The sequence below is a fragment of the Callithrix jacchus genome, chromosome 19 (genome assembly GCF_049354715.1).
Source record: "Callithrix jacchus isolate 240 chromosome 19, calJac240_pri, whole genome shotgun sequence".
NCBI lineage: Eukaryota > Metazoa > Chordata > Mammalia > Primates > Cebidae > Callithrix > Callithrix jacchus.
This window is the reverse complement of record NC_133520.1, coordinates 18,465,066-18,481,581: the sequence shown is the minus strand read 5'-3', so window position 1 is coordinate 18,481,581 and position 16,516 is coordinate 18,465,066. Positions and strand designations below refer to the sequence as shown.

Genomic DNA, 16,516 nt, shown 5'->3' with positions numbered 1-16,516 from the left:
ACTGTTATCCTTAGCAGGAACAGAAAACCATATACCACATGTTCTCACTTATAAGTGGGGACTAAATGATGAAGACACATGGACACACAGAGGGGAATGACAGACACCAGGGATGGAGGGTGGGAAGAGGGAGAGAATCAGGAAAAATAACTAATGGATACTAGACTTCAATACCTGGGTGATGAAATAATCTATATGACAACCCCCCCTGACACTAGTTTACCTATATGATGACCTGCATATGTACCCCTAAACTTAAAGGTTAAAAAATAGACTCATAGAAGCAAAGAAAAGAATGGTGATTGCCAGGGGCTGGAGGTGAGAGGAAAGGCATCTTGCCAATCAATGGGTATAAAATATTATGCAAAATGAAGAATTTCTAAAGATACACTGTATAGCATTGTGCCTATAGTTACTGATACCATATTATGCACTTAAACAATTGTTAGCAGTGTAGATCTCATGCTAAGTGTTCTTGCCATGATTAAAAACATAAAATCGCCAGAGTTCTTACACATATATTATCTGATCTGATCTTCGCAGCAACTCATATGCAAAGAAGGTTTTAGTCCTGCTAGTGCTCACTCTATGTGTACACTTAAGCTGAGCAGGTTTACTTGACAAGCTCAGGGTTACAGAAGTTGGTGAGTGGCAGAGCAGGGTCAAGGTCACATCTTCTAGCTCTCAAGCCCTGCCCTCTTGTCGTGCGTTTTGCCACCGTTGCTGCTTAGGCTGTTTTCTAGTGGCAAATGTGATTGGGCTGAGCCATTCATACTCTTTTAGCCTCTTTCTGTGAGAAAGATAGAGCTTTTGTGAAGCCAGAGTTTGGGTTTTGAAATATGAAGGTGAGGTTGAATCTTTCTCTAACATGGAAGCTCCAAACTTGGGTTCATCACAATACTTCAACCCACTGAACTACCAGCTTTATGGAGCAAAAAGAAAGATGATTATTTTTAAAAATATTGGCATCTAATTACATTAACCTAGAAGTTAAATTGTAGGCTAAATATAGCTTGACTTTAATTTCTATTTTATAAATTCCCCAATGTTCTGTTGCCAAAGAGGACATAGAATTTTTAATAGGTAATTTTCAGAATTACATATGAAGCTCAGATACAGCATGTTTTAGTAAAGGAGCTGAGAATTAGCCCAGCTCAAAATATTTTCTCTGCTTTGAAAATAGACTCCTCTTAGCCTTCTGGAGATGACAAAGTCTGTGGTTGCCCATTAACCAGTTGCTGGCTATTACTTATTAAAATGCTGCTATGATCTCTACTGGACAGAAAGATATTAAAAGCAAAGTACACTCCTTTTTGTGTGCACCTTCCTTTGAAAACTTTTTATTTTTATTAAAAAAAAAAAACAAGATACATGTGCAGAATGTGTGGGTTTGTTACATAAGCATCTGTGTGCCATGGTGGTTTGCTCTACCTCCTACCCCCCAGCAGGTCCTGGTGTGTGTTGTTCCCCTCTTTGTGTCCATGTGTTCTCATTGTTCACTTCTCATTTATGAGTGAGAACGTGGTATTTGGTTTTCTGTTCCTGTGTTAGTTTGCTGAGGATGATGATTTCCAACTTCATCTGTGTCCCTGCAAAGGACACGATCTCGTTCCTTCATATGGCTGCATAGTACTCCACAGGTTTTCTTTATTCAATCTGTCATTGATGGGCACTTGGGTTGGTTCCATATCTTTACTATTGTGAATAGTGATGCAGAAAACGTGTGTGCATGTGCCTTTATAGTAGAATAATTTATATTCCTTTGGGTATATGCCTAGTAATGGGATTGCCTGGTCAGGCGGCATTTCTGGTTCTAGATCCCTGAGGAATTGCCATATGGTCTTCCGCAATGGTTGAACTAATTTACATTCCCACCAACAGTGTGAAGCCTTGCAATTTCTCACAGCCTCCCCAGCATCTATTGTTTCCCGACTTTTTGATAATCGCCATTCTGACTGGTGTGAGATGGTATCTCATTGTGGTTTTGATTTGCATTTCTCTGATGCTAAATGATATTGAGCTTTTCTTCACGTTTGTTGTCTTCTTTTGAAAAGTGTCTGTGCATATCCTTTGCCCGCTTTTTGATGTGGTTATTTGTTTTTTTCTTGTAAATTGTTTAAGTTCCTTGTAAATTCTGGATATTAGACCTTTGTCAGACGGGTAGATTGTGGGAACTTTTTATAAGCAGATATGTAGCTTCCTTTGTGAGAACTACCTAGACAATGGAGATTTTACTGGAGGACCCTCCAGTAAATCACTGGCCATGAGAAAGATCACTAAAATGTGGGGCAAGCCCAAAGCCAGAGCCAGGGTTGAGTCAGGGGAGCTGCAGTCCATGAGAGCTGGGCTCAGGACAGCACAGCCAGCTCTGTAGAGAAACCTGAGCAGGGGCTGGTCTCAGAGCCCAGGTGAAGCCAAGGTGAGGTCACCTCACCACCAATGTAACATGGACAAAAGTCTTGCTTTTCCTACCACTAAAGGCTCTGTTCTTTAAAGGACTAATTCTTTTGCTTTGGGTGGTAAATCTCTTAGGGTTGGAGTAGTTCCAGAGGTGTCATGACACATACTTTTGACTTTAATAGGGTTATTAGGATTATAAAATATGGAGAAACTTCAAGCTCCTTCAATAGTCTATATTCTTTGGGAATGGGTGTCTTCTGAAGTCTCCACGTACCTGGTATAGGACCTTATAATCCATCATCCCTTGATTCTTCTCGCTTATAATGGGTTCATGACAATGGTGACAATTTGTAACAAGTTTAAAAGCTATTAGAGGCTATGAGCAGTAAATGGAAATTGTAATGTTATGTGTATGTAAGTACTGTTGACTAATAGCTGTGTGACACACGCATACGCATACACACATGCATGCACATCACATATCTAGTGCTGTCTGAATGAATCTTGCAATTTAGTGAAAATGACACCCATCATAGATACATTTTGGTAAACCACTGTTCAATCAGTGGTACAGACAGTACACACAGTAGGTTCCTGGGTTAAATTGCAAGTTGAAAAATTCAAAAGAGATTTCCTGGACGAGGTGGAAAATCAATTGGATTTTGTAGACTGAGTGGGAGTTGGAAAATCAGGGAGGATGGAGGAGTGTCTTCTGGATGTGAAAATGGTATGACCAAAGGCGCAGAGGTATCAGTCTTCCTTTATTCAGGATTTTAGGATTTGTCAGGAGAGCTAAGTGGGGAAAAAGGGTAGAAAGTTAAGGTGGAGCTGGAATAGGATGTCAGCAACTGCCGTCCCCAGCCCAGCCGAGCAGTAGGTAAGTGATGACACGGAACCAGCAAGCCCACCTGGGTTCAGTGCAGGGGACAGTGAAAGCCATGTCTGTCAGTGTCTGGTGCTTCACCTTTATACCTTGTTGGAGTCTAGGGTTAGTCTGTCACAGAGTTAAGTGATAATGTAGCAGGCTAGGGAGCTATTGTATAGGTCCTTGGAAAAAGGAAGTGTTGTGATTTAAAGATTAATGCGTTTCCCACGTGGATTCTCACCACCACTGTCTCCCACTGTAAGGTGTATATTTGTGTTGTTTTTCATAGTCAGTGTGAAGGAGCTAGATATTTTCTTCTCCCTTTATGTACGCCTACTCAGCATCACCCTCACCACCACTTTTTTTTTTTTTTTTTTTTTTTTGAGTTGGAGTTTTGCTCTTGTTGCCCAGGCTGGAGTGTAGTGGCATGATCTTGACTCACCGCAGTTTCCCCCTTCCAGGTTCAAGCAGTTCTGCTGCCTCAGCCTCCCAAGTAGAAGGGATTACAGGCATGTGCCACCACACCCAGCTAATTTTGTATTTTTAGTAGAGATGGGTTTCTCCATGTTGATCAAGCTGGTCTCGAATTCCTGACCTCAGGTGATCAGCCTGCCTTGGCCTCCCAAAGTGCTGGGGTTACAGGAGTGAGTGACCAAGCCTGGCCATGCCAGCAACATTTGATGTTCCACTTCTGACATAAGCAGACCTCTGCAGGATGTCAGGGAGTTGAGATAGCAGGTGTATTATCTCTGCTTATGGGACTGAGGGTAACTACTTAGTCTGTTCAAAAGCAGAAGTTATACCTCTTGTTTTCTCTGACACTGAACAGTGGCTAAGAGAGTTCATTGGCTCAAACCCCTTTGTAAATTGTAAGCATTATTCTCTTGAGCAAGAATTATTTTCTAGAAAGGACTTTTTTCACTTAATAAAACACCAGTGGATATTTCTGCGGAGAGACTGCTTTGAAGATTTGGTTAACAAGAAACATCACCAAAAGCACCTAGGCCTGAGGGTGTTGGAACCACAACATTCTAGGTGCAGATTTCATCTCCCCTGTGTAAAATAGGCCTAATGGTTATATCCTTGCAGGGCTGTTTTAATGATTAGAAATAGTATGCATAAAGCACTTGGCACATGGGCACTCAGTAAAGGGTAGACGTCATCAATACTGTCTGCATTTTATAGATTCTTCCTCCTGAGTTGGGGGTTTGCTACAGTGCATTGATTTGGTGAGATGCTTTTAAATTAAGAAGGTGAGTGCAGCATTTTCCATAAGCAGTGACCACACGAAGCCGGCCAAACAGAGGCAGGCTTCTTGAAGGCTGAACCTGACATAGTCACTGACGAGAAGCAATCTTTTTAGTTTTGTTTTGCTGAGAAGGTGGTGTTCATTGCTTTCTTCCATTGGGAAATCAATTTACTGTGCAGCGAGTCTTAGGAAGCGGTTTTACACTATTGCTTTTCTAAAAAAAGAGACATGTTTCTGTTTTTATTAATCATGGAACTGACAGAAGACAGTAGAGTTTGTAAAAGAAAATAACCTGTTTGCTCTCCTTTTTACTGCCTTCTAGAAATTAAGAATAAAGAAGGGATTTTTATCTTTCAGTCTGGAAGCTCTACCTTCTCTGGCCTGAAACAAGCAGTCTTATGTCCTTGGAGACCTGCCATCTATGAATTTCTAGAATAGAAAGAATTTTCAGATATTTTTGTCGGCTGTCATTTTGAAGGCAAAGTAACAGAGCCATGGTTCCAGGAGATGCCCAAAATAGCTGGGCACGTAATTTTGGGGCTAGATGCTTCCTCATCACAAGCTTGAAAACATGTCCTTCTTGGAGTTGAATCCAAGATCAAGTACCACTGGTGTGGAGAATGAGAGGTTTTTATGCTGTGGTTTTCTGACCTATATGGTGCAGTTCACTTTTTTGAGACAGAGTCTTGCTCTGTCACCCAGGCTGGAGGGCCATGGTGCAATCTAGGCTCCCTGTAACCTCCGCCTCCCAGTTTCAAGCAATTCTCCTGGCTCATCCTCCCAAGTAGCTGACACTGTTGGTGTGCACCACCATGCCTGGCTAACTTATGTATTTTTAGTAGAGACAAGATTTCACCATGTTGGCCAGTCTGGTCTTGAACTCCTGATCTCAGGTGACCACCCCCACCCCCAGCCTCAGCCTCCTGAAGTGTTGGGATTACAGGCATGAGCCACCGTCCCCAGCTGAAGCTCACTTTTATATAGTGAGATACGATTAAAAAAACAACAAAAACTCAACATGAAGCAGGTTGGATGAAGACAGCATTTGATAATCTGTTTTATAAAACAGCCATCTGCACAGTTTCCTTAAAGAGAAGTTGTTATTCGTCCTTTTGCAATAGGTTTGATCACCCTATTTTATTTTTACATACAGCGCTGATGATGTAAAGTTAAGGGCAACCTCATGATAAGCCAGCGGTTACCTCCATGTAGGTAGGAGACAGCTAATGGTGGCCCATTTTTTTTGTTTTGTTTTGCCTCTGCTGAGTATTCTACACCAATGACCAAGAAGCCTCTGGGGGGCAGCAGAACACTGGATAAGACCACTATGCCCTGGGCTGTCTGGCTTTTCTCACTTGTCATCCAGCCCCTCGTTTGTGTCCTTGCTGCACTGCCCAGACTTCTCCTCTTTACCTAGCAGAACTCATCCTCTCAGCCTTGCCGGTGTAAGAGCCTTCTCCCTTATGCCTCTTCTACCCCACACCCTTCTCCCCTGCACTCTCAAACCTTCCTGGTGTACTTGGTACCATGGCACATAACTTAATGGTGGGACTTGGTTGCTGTTGTTCACGGGCAGGTATGCCCATCCTTACAGCAGGAGCAAAGTCATGTCTCTGTTTCCCATAATGCCAGAATTCTCTGAAGTCCTAACGACCTGCTCAACAGGCAGATCCCTTAATCTGTATAAGTGATTGATGCCTATTTGCTGATAGGATTGTGAAGATGGTCCTGTTTTGGCACAAATGAAAGTACTGGCATTGCTTTACTTATTTCTCAAACTGCTACATTCTCACATGCCTTCCAGTTTAATTGTTCCTGATTGGGGTGAAATATAGAGGACTTTAAAAATTAGCCCAGGGATGTAATGGAAGCAGTAAGTCAGAGGTACAGATGCATATTTGGATCTTGGTCCTTCTCCTTCCTAGCTGTGTACCTTGGGCAAATAAACTTCTCAACCTTGGTTTCCTCACCCATAAAATGGGATTATCTAAGGTGATCAGATAAATTTATTATCTAAACTGGAAACTGGAACATATTTGAGAGTGGAGGATGTTAAAGAAAAACCAGAGCTAGGTAGTAGTTGAAGCAGTAAAAAAGTGTATTCAGGAACTATTGTAATGGGGGAAAGAGACCTCAGTATAGAACTGTACTTAATTTTTTTTTTTTTTTTTTTTGAGACAGGGTCTTGCTCTGTAGCCCAAGCTGGAGTGCAGTGACGTGCTCTTGGCTCACTGCAACCTCCATCTCCTCCTCCTGGGTTCAAGCGATTCTCCTGCCTCAGCCTCCAGGGTAGCTGGGACTACAGGCATGCACCACCAAGCCCGGCTGATTTTTGTATTTTGGGTTGAGACAGGGTTTCACTGTTAGCCAGGCTGGTCTCAAACTCCTGACCTCAGATGACCCACCTGTGTCTCCGCCTCTCAAAGTGCTGGGATTACAGGTGTGAGCCACCACGCCTGACTAGAATTGGGCTTAATTCTGAATACAGCATGGACAAGGGGGATATAGCCAAGGAGCAAGGTGGGGTCATTGAGTGGAATATTATTTAGAGGAAACATTGGGAATTAGGGGATTCTGTCTAAACTGACCTAACAGGATTCCTCTTGAAGGCTGCCAAGGCGATCAGACACCAAGAGCAGGTGATGAAAAATTTGACCAGATAATGTAGCATGATCAGACATTGCAAGTGTTCATTTTAAACCGACTTAGCATGATTCTTGCTGCAATAAAGATGGACACCAAGATTGAGGCCTAGAATGCTTAGAGGAGCTTGACTAAAGTTTAGTCAAGGAGAGAGTCTTCATCAAGTGCCACATTTTTAAATAATTTACAATCATATAGTCTTTCAAAAGATTTCTTTATCACCTGATAAGTTGTTTTTATTTTTACCTTGCCTACCTATAAAATTGTTCTATTAAGCCAGGTGCGGTGACTCATGACTGTAATCCTTGCGTTTTGGGAGGCTGAGGCAAGAGGATCACTGAGACTAGGAGTTCAAAACCAGCCTGGGCAACTTTTTTCATCTCTACAAAAAAAGTTTTAAATTAGCTAGGTGTCATTGTGCATTCCTGTAGTCCCAGCTACTTGGGAGGCTGAAGTGGGAGGATTGTCTGAGTTTTAGGAGTTTGAGGTTGTGGTAAGCTGTCATTGCACTACTGCACTCCTGCCTCAGAACATTTGGAGATGCTGTCTCTAAAAATAAAATAGTTCTATTGACAAACATTTTGACTAGAACAATTTTCTCTCAAAAACAATTTTATTTCCTCCTCAAAAATAGGTTTGATCTCCTCCCCCAAGTTAAAATAATGTATAAACAGATGTTAAATTGTTTAAGATGCCGGGGCAGTGGGTATAAACCATATGTATGGTGCTTAAAAGAATCAAAGCAGTACAGGTAAAGTGTCATGTAGTACTTGGAACATATTGTGTGCGGTACATGTTAAGTGTCATGTACTTGGAACATATTGTGTATTCAAAAAAGGATTTTTTACTTTTCCCTCCTGGAGGAAGGTTGGACAAAGAAGCACCAACCAGCAATAAACAAAGGCCTATGGGCTTTTTAAAAAGGCTGTTGCAAGAAGCGTGTGCTCCTAGCTCGCCAGGTCCTAACAGCTCAAGGTGTGAGTTTTGTCCAAGTCAAGCAGGAAAATCCTGATTGAAGAACATAGTCCTGTCTCCAAGGACTCAGGCAGCTGTCTCAGCAATGGAGAACATACCCAGGGGGACAGCTATGCATTTTGTCTGGTAGTTTGGCTGCCCTGTGAGCACAGAGCCCTTTTCTTTACTGTGAATTCATGATTGCTTCTGGGAACCCTGCCTAGAAAGTTGGGAACCAGCTCTGGCACCCATCTGCAGCACCCAGCTCCTGCCTGTTTAGGAACATGGTCTTGGCAATTGTGTTTAAAGAATGAGTTTACCATAAATTTAGTAATTTGATCTTTCAAATCCACACCTGCTGTATTACTCCATTTCATACCATTATGAAGAAATACCCAAGACTGGGTAATTTATGAAGAAAAAACAGTTTAATGGACTCACAGTTCCACATGGCTGGGGAAGCCTCACAATCCCGGCAGAAGGCGAAGGAAGAGCAAATGCATGTCTTACATGGTGGCAGGCAAGAGAGCTTGTGCAGGAGAACTGCCTGTTATACAACCATCAGATCTCATGAGACTTACCCAGTATCATGAGAACAGCATAGGAAAAACCTGCCCCCATGACTCAGTTACCTCCCACTGGGTCCCTACCTTGACATGTGGGGATTATGGAAGCTAAAATTCAAGAAGTGGTTTGGATGGGGACACAACCGAACCGTATCACCTGCCTTGAAGGTTGCTGGCCCCATGTGGTCAGAAGCTTAACTGCCATTCTGTGTTTGGGTTTCCAGGGTTGGGCACATTCCTTTCAGAAACTCTAAATTTATGACTTCTGGCCCTGCCTCTTGTAAGTGCTATTTTGTTCTAGTAATGAGAACCCTTTAGCCTGTGTGTTCATTTAACCTAACGCCCTGCAGAGGTGAGGCTTGGGTTTTTGCCAACTCCTTGAGAGATGGAGAATTCAAGGAATCTGGCCTCCTGGAAGTGAGGAAGGATCTGCATATGTGAACAGCAGCATTCAACAGGGGAGTCAAGCCAGGGAGCAGGCAGAGTTGCAGGGCAGCCCTATTCATGGCTCCTAACAGCCTCTTCTTTCTCTAGGTATGTGTACATTCCAGTAGGTGGGTCCCAGCATGGCCTGCTGGGGACGCTGTTTTCCACGGCGATGACATTTGCATTTGTGAGCTACTGGCATGGCGGCTACGACTACCTCTGGTGCTGGGCAGCGCTCAACTGGCTGGGAGTCACTGTGGAGAATGGAGTCCGGAGGCTAGTGGAGACTCCCTGCATCCAGGACAGTCTGGTGAGCAGGATCCTTGCTCCTGTCTTAACGGGACAGCTGAGCTAGGCAGATCAGGTTTGGGAGGGATGGGGCCTTCAGATTCCCTGCCCCTACCCCCACCCCCAGCATGAGCCCTTCCTGCTCAATTGCTTCAAAGTCCATATGCCTAGAGGCAGGACAGCTGGAAAATAAGCTTCTGTGGTGCATATATATGTATGTATGTGTATATTAGATATATATGTTATAACTGTAAGAAATGTATTATATAAAAATCAGAAGATTTAAAAAAGAAAAAAAAACTTCTCTTTAACAGAAACCATGTTAAGATTCATTTTTCTAAGTTTATTTTAAGTGTATGTACACACAGACATATGAACATTAAAACAATTGCTATTATAGAGATAAGATTGTATAAGGATCACCTTTTTAAGTCACTGAGTCCATATCTAGCCACCCTTTTTAATGGCTACATAGAATTCCATTATGTGGATATGCCATAATTTATTTTAGTCTCCTATTATTAGGAATCATATTATTCTAAAGGTTTTTTGCAACTAACAACTTAGTTGATAGTTGTATTAAGATGAGTATCATAACCAAGATGAATTCTTGTAAGCAAAATTTTCAGGTTCAAGGTTTTTCTCATCTTTAAGGTTTATTATACCTATTGCTTATTAACTCTTAACTGCCCTGTAAACAAAAGTACACTAGTTTATATTTCTAGCAGTGGTGCCTAAGAATGCCCTTGCTAATATTAAGTATAACAGGTATCTTAAATCCTTGATAGGTACTGTATATAGTAATATAAAAACAGCTAAGGTTTTAAGAAACAGTTCAACTTTACAGGAAAATGATTTGGAAAATCAATTAAGCATTTCTCTTTACACATATCATTTGAGTGATTTTTAAACTATGGGCATAGCTTTTATCTTGGCAAATATGGTATAAGACATTAGAATCTTGTAGGAAATTGTCAGTTCTTAAGTTGTAGCAATATCCCTCTAATCCTGAAAAAAGTAGCTGAAAAGAAATGTGCTAGCATCAGTGATCATGGCAGGCAATCACACACAGAAAATTAGAAAAGTAATTAATGTGGCTACATTTCACCCAGTGTGAATAACTAAAGAAAATGCACTTTAAAAACCCTGCCAAAACAGAATACATTTACCTGTGTTTTTATAAAGATATCCATAGTACAAGTGGACAGTTATTTCAATAAAAACTGAAATGAGTAGTCAAACAACACATTGGAGGGGATTTACATATGCTCATGTATGTATAAAGACAAATATTTTTTCAGTAGTAGTACCCAGCCATCAGGAAAGAAATGCCAGTGGATTCTAATAGAAAATGGGATTTCAGTGAAAGCACAAGAAAACCAAAGAGAATGGTATCATGGAGATTTCAGTCTTCATCTTCAAATCAAAGCATTCTGCCCCAAAGCCTGGAAACACAGTTATCACCTTTGAAAGTCAGAAGGTTCTTTTCAGCCCAATTTGGAGCCCTGTAATCCATTTCTGTGTTCTTTCATGAAGCGACTAAAATTAACTTTGAACTTAGGGTTAAGCAGTGCTCTGTGGCTTAGGCTGCTAATAATTTTTTTTTTTTTTTTTTGAGTTGGAGTTTCGCTGTTGTTACCCAGACTGGAGTGCCATGGCATGATCTCGGCTCACCGCAACCTCTGCCTTCTGGGTTCAAGCAATTCTCCTGCCTCAGCCTACCGAGTAGCTGGGACTACAGGCGCACACCACCATGCCCAGCTAATTTTTGTATTTTTAGTAGAGACGAGGTTTCACCATGTTGACTAGGATGGTCTTGATCTCTTGACCTTGTGATCCACCCACCTCGGCCTCCCAAAGTGCTGGGATTATAGGCATGAGCCACCGTGCCCTAATAATTTTAAAAACCTAAAATGTTAGAGTAACCCAACTGTGCTATGTAGCCTGTGGCCTGTTCATTTGGGTTCAAAATAAATCAAGGCATCAAGCACATTTACTCACAGGATGAAGCTCTCGCATGTCTACCTTGCTCCATCACAGCTTGCTCCCAGACTCACTCATTCACCTCACTTGACCTTCTGTCTACAATTGAGGTACCTTGGTGCATAGTAATTTTTGATACGCATTTTTTTCACCTAAATATTTGTCTTGTATGTTGAAAATATGATGTTTGGCTTGTGTATTTATTGAGCAAGAACATATTTTATGAAACCTGTTTTTATCACCTGGAAGCCTGGTAGGCAGTTACTGCCATTTAGACGATGCCTTCCTGGAGTACGCAGCCAGGATCCCATTACTCCGTATATCCCATTGTCTGAGCGAGCCTCAGCGTCAAGTCAGTGCACAATTTGCACTTTCACATCAGGTCGATTCTTTAGTTCTTCCTCCACTTGTCCAGACATAGAGTCTTCCTCCATTACCCTGTTTCTTACGTATTTCCAACCAGAATTGATTTTCCTTTGGAAGAAATGGCTGGCATTCCAAATGCACACAACTTTTGGAGTAAACTATTTTCCCACTTAGGTTACCCTTCTTCCCTCTTTCCATGAATTTCTTGTTCTTCTGTCAAAATCCAAGTAAAGACTTACTGCCTCTGTTGGACCCATTTTCATCTGACTTTAGTGTCCCCGGTTTGATAGTATTTTCACAATGTGAGCTCATTCTGCATGCCCCTCACATCCTCAGTATTATTCAGAGTTCTCCAGAGAAACAGATCAATAGGGTGTGTGAAGGGGGAAGGGAGGTACAGATGATAGTAAGGAAATTTAGTGTGCAGAATTAGACCATGTGACTGTGGGCTGAGAAATTCAGACCCTGGAGAGCTGATGGTGTAAGTTCCAGTCCAAAAAAAAAAAAAAGACCAGTGACCTAGCTCAAAGACAGTTGGGCTTGAAGACAGAAAAAATATTGTCTCTTAGCTTTCTTTTTTTTTTTTTTTTTTTTTTTTTGAGACGGAGTTTCGCTCTTGTTACCCAGGCTGGAGTGCAATGGCGCGATCTCGGCTCACCGCAACCTCCGCCTCCTGGGTTCAGGCAATTTTCCTGCCTCAGCCTCCTGAGTAGCTGGGATTACAGGCACGCGCCACCATGCCCAGCTAAATTTTTGTATTTTTAGTGGAGATGGGGTTTCACCATATTGACCGGGATGGTGTCGATCTCTTGACCTCGTGATCTACCTGCCTCGGCCTCCCAAAGTGCTGAGATTACAGGCTTGAGCCATTGAGCCCGGCCTGTCTCTTAGGTTTCTATTCTATTCAGAACTTCAACAGATAGGATGAGGCCCACTCACATTGGGGCAGGAAATGTGCTTTATGCAGTCTACTGATTCAAATGTTAATCTCATCCAGAAACACCTTCACCAAAACACCCATGAATAATATTTAAGGGAATATTTGGTCCCAGTCAGGTTTAACTATCATACCCTTTCTTCATGATGTATATTCTTCATTGTTTTGTTAAGATAGATTAGCAGATATTTAAATAACAATTATTTTTTCTTTGTCAGAACAACTTCTTAAAAAATGTTTGTCGGTACATAGTAGATGTTTATGGGGTACATGAGATTTTGATACAGACATGCAATATGTGATAATCACTTGGGGGTAAATGGGTTATTCATCACCTCAAGCATTTATCCTTTCTTTGTGTTACAACCAATCCAGTTATACTCTTCCAGTCATTTCAAAATATATAATTGTTGACTGTAGTCACCTTGTTCTACCAAATACTGCATCTTATTACTTCTATATAACTATATTTTTGTGCTCATTAACCATCCTCTTGCCCCCTACCCCACCCAACTACCTTTCTAAGCCCCTCATCATCATCTTTTTACTCTCTATCTCCACAAGTTCAGTTGTTTTAATTTTTAACTCCCACGAACAAATGAGAACATGTGAGGTTTGTCTTTCTGTACCTGGCTTATTTCACTTAATGACCTCCAGTTTTATCCATATTGTTGAAAAAGATAGGCTCTTATTCTTTTTCATGGCTAAATAATACTCCATTGTGTATATGTACCACACTTTCTTTATCCATTTGTCTGTTGATGAACACTTAGGTTGCTTCCAAATCTTGGCTATTGTGAATAGTGCTGCAGTAAACATGGGAGTGCAAATATCTCTTTAATATACTGATTTCCTTTCTTTTGAGTATATCCCAAGTCATCGGACTGGTGGATCATATGATAATTCTATTTTGAGATTTTGAGGAACCTCTGAACTGTTTTCCAAAGTGGCTGTACTAATTTACATTCCCACCAAGAGTGCACAATGGTTCCTTCTCCACATCCTCACTAGCATTTGTTATTGCCTATCTTTTAGATAAAAGCCATTTTAACTGGGAACAGATAATATCTTACTGTAGTTTTGATTTGAATTTTTCTGACTTTGATGTTGAGTACTTTTTCATATACCTGTTTGCCATTTGTATGTCACTTTTTAGAAATGTCTATTCAGATTCTTTGCCCATTTCTTACTCAGATTATCAGATTTTTTTCCTGTAGAGTTGTTAGAACTCCTTATATATTCTAGTTTTTAATCCCTTGTCAGGTAGATAGTTGACAAATAGTTTCTCCCATTCTGTGGATTGTCTCTTTGCTTCGTTGATTGTTTCCTTTGCTGTGCAGAAACCTTTTAACTTGATGTTATCCCATTTGTTTAATTTTACTTTTGTTGCCTGTGCCTATGGGGTGTTACTAAAGAATTATTTGTTCACTCTAGTGTCCTGGAGAGTTTCTCCAATGTTTTCTTCTAGTAGTTTCATATTGTGAGACCTTAAATTTAAGTCTGTGATTCATTTTCGATGTGATTTTTTAATATGGTGAGAGATAGGGGTATAGTGTCATTCTTTTTTATATAGATAGTTTTCTCAGTACCATTTAGTGAAGAGAATGTCCTTCCCCCAGTGTGTGTTCTTGGCACCTTTGTTGAAAACGAGTTCACTGCAGATGTGTGGATTTGTTTCTGGGTTCTCTATTTTGTTCCATTGATCTATGTGTCTGCTTTTCAGCAAGTACCATACTATTTTGGTTATCATAGCTTTGTAGTATAATTAAGTTATGTGATTCCTCCAGTTTTATTCTTTTTGCTCAGAATAGCTTTGGCTATTCTGGATCTTTCGTGGTTCCATAAAAGTTTTAGAATTGTTTCTTCTATTTCTGTGAAGAATGTCATTAATATTTTGATAGCAATTGCATTGAATCTGTGGATTACTTTAGGTAGTATGGACATTTTAACAGTACTGATTATTCCAAAGCAAGAACATGGAGTATCTTTCCATTTTTTGTGTCCTCTTCAATTTCTTTCATTAGTGTTTTATAGTTTTCATTGTAGAGATCCTTCATTTCTTTGGTTAATTCCTAGGTATTTAATTTTATTTGTAACTATTGTAATTGGGATTACTTTCTTGATTTCTTTCTCTTCTCTTAGTCTGGCTAAAGATTTATCAATTATATACATCTTTTCAAAAAAACCAACTTTTAATTTCATTGATTTTGTATTTTTGTTGTTTGAATTTTATATATTTATTATCTGATATTTATTTCCTTTGTTCTAGTTTTTGGTTTGGTTTGCTCTTATTTCCTAATTCTTTAAGGTGCATCATTAGATAATTTTCAGTTTTTCTACTTTTTTTGATGTAGGTTCCTATAGCTATAAACTTTCCTCTTAGTACCTACCTCCTTCACTGTATCCCATTGGTTTTGGCATGTCGTGTTTCCATTATCATTTGTTTCAAGGAGTTCTTCAATTTCTTTAAGTTCTTCATTGACCCTCTATCATTCAGGAGCATATCGTTTAATTTCCCTGTGTGTATGTAGTTTCCAAAATTCCTTGTTATTGATTTATGCTTTTATTCCATTGTGGTCAGAGAAGATAGTGGATATAATTTCATTTTTTAAAATGTTTTAAGACTTGTTTTGTGGCCTGACATATGGTCTATCCTTGATAATGATACATTTGTGGAGAATGTGTATTCTACAGCCATTGGATGAAATGTTCTGTAAATGTCAATTAGGTCCATTTGACCTGTACTGCTGATGTTTCTTTGTTGGTTTTCTGTCTAATGCTGAAAGTGGGGTGTATACTTTTTTAGCTGTTATTGGGGCATCTCTCTTTAACTCTAATAATATTTGCTTTATACATCTGGGTGCTCCGATATTGGTTGCATATATTATTTACAACTGCTGTATCTTCCTGCTGAATTGGTCCCTTTATCATCATTATATAATGATGAGATATATAATTGTTATCTATATTTTTGTCTTTTTTTATAGTTTTTGTCTTGAAACCAGTTTTGTCTGATGTAAGTATAGCTGCTGCTGTTCTTTTTTGGTTTCCGTTGGTATGGAATATCTTGTTCCATTCCTTTACTTTCAGTCTGTATGTGTCTTTATAGGTTAAATATGTTTCTTGTAGCCAACAGATCGTGGGATCCTGCTTTTTAATCTATTCAGCGGCTCTGGATTTTGATTGGAGAGTTTAATTCATTTACATTCAATGTTATTATTTATAAATAAGGACTTCTTGCCATTTTACTATTTGTTTTCTTTTTCTTTTATGGTCTTTTCCTTTTCCTCCCTCCTGTCTTCCTTTTAGTGAAAGTGATTTTCTCGGGTGGTATGTTTTAATTTCTTGCTTTTTTTGCATATCTGTTGTTTGTTTTTTGACTTCAAGTTACCACGAGGCTTGCAAATAATCTTATCACCCATTATTTTAAACCAATGACATCTTAACACTGATTGCATAAACAAATTAATAAAGAGAAAACTGATAAAAGTTTGCACTTCAACTTTGTACTGCTTTTAACTTTTTGTTGTTTCTATTTATATCTCATTGTACTGTCTATTTCTTTAAAGTTATTTGTTAATGGTTTGTGTTTTAGTTTTCCTACTCAATATATGAGTGTTTGTAGGCCACAATTAGTGTTACAGCATTCTGTGTTTTCCTGTGTACTTGCTATTGCCAGTGAGTTCTGCACCTTCAGATGATTTCTTACTGCTTATTAACATCCCCCCTTTTTTTTCAGATTGAAGAACTCCCCTTGGCATTTCTTGTAGAACAGGTCTGGTGTTGATGAAATTTCTCAGCTTGTTTGTCTGGGCAAGTCTTTATTTCTCCTTCATGTT

The 16,516-nt window shown here is 39.9% G+C and overlaps 1 protein-coding gene across 12 annotated transcripts in view; it reads left to right on the top strand.

The window, feature by feature from the left end:
- HHAT (hedgehog acyltransferase) overlaps positions 1-16,516 on the top strand; it is a 404,480-nt gene that overhangs the window by 270,879 nt on the left and 117,085 nt on the right. For all 12 annotated transcript variants that reach the window (XR_013529748.1, XR_013529751.1, XR_013529744.1 and 9 more), the window contains one exon: positions 9,212-9,413. Coding sequence is in view for 2 of the 12 variants with exons in the window: in XM_035280429.3 (XP_035136320.3) it covers positions 9,212-9,413 (202 nt within the window). In the remaining 10 variants the exon portion in view is untranslated. The remainder of the gene's footprint in view (positions 1-9,211; positions 9,414-16,516) is intronic.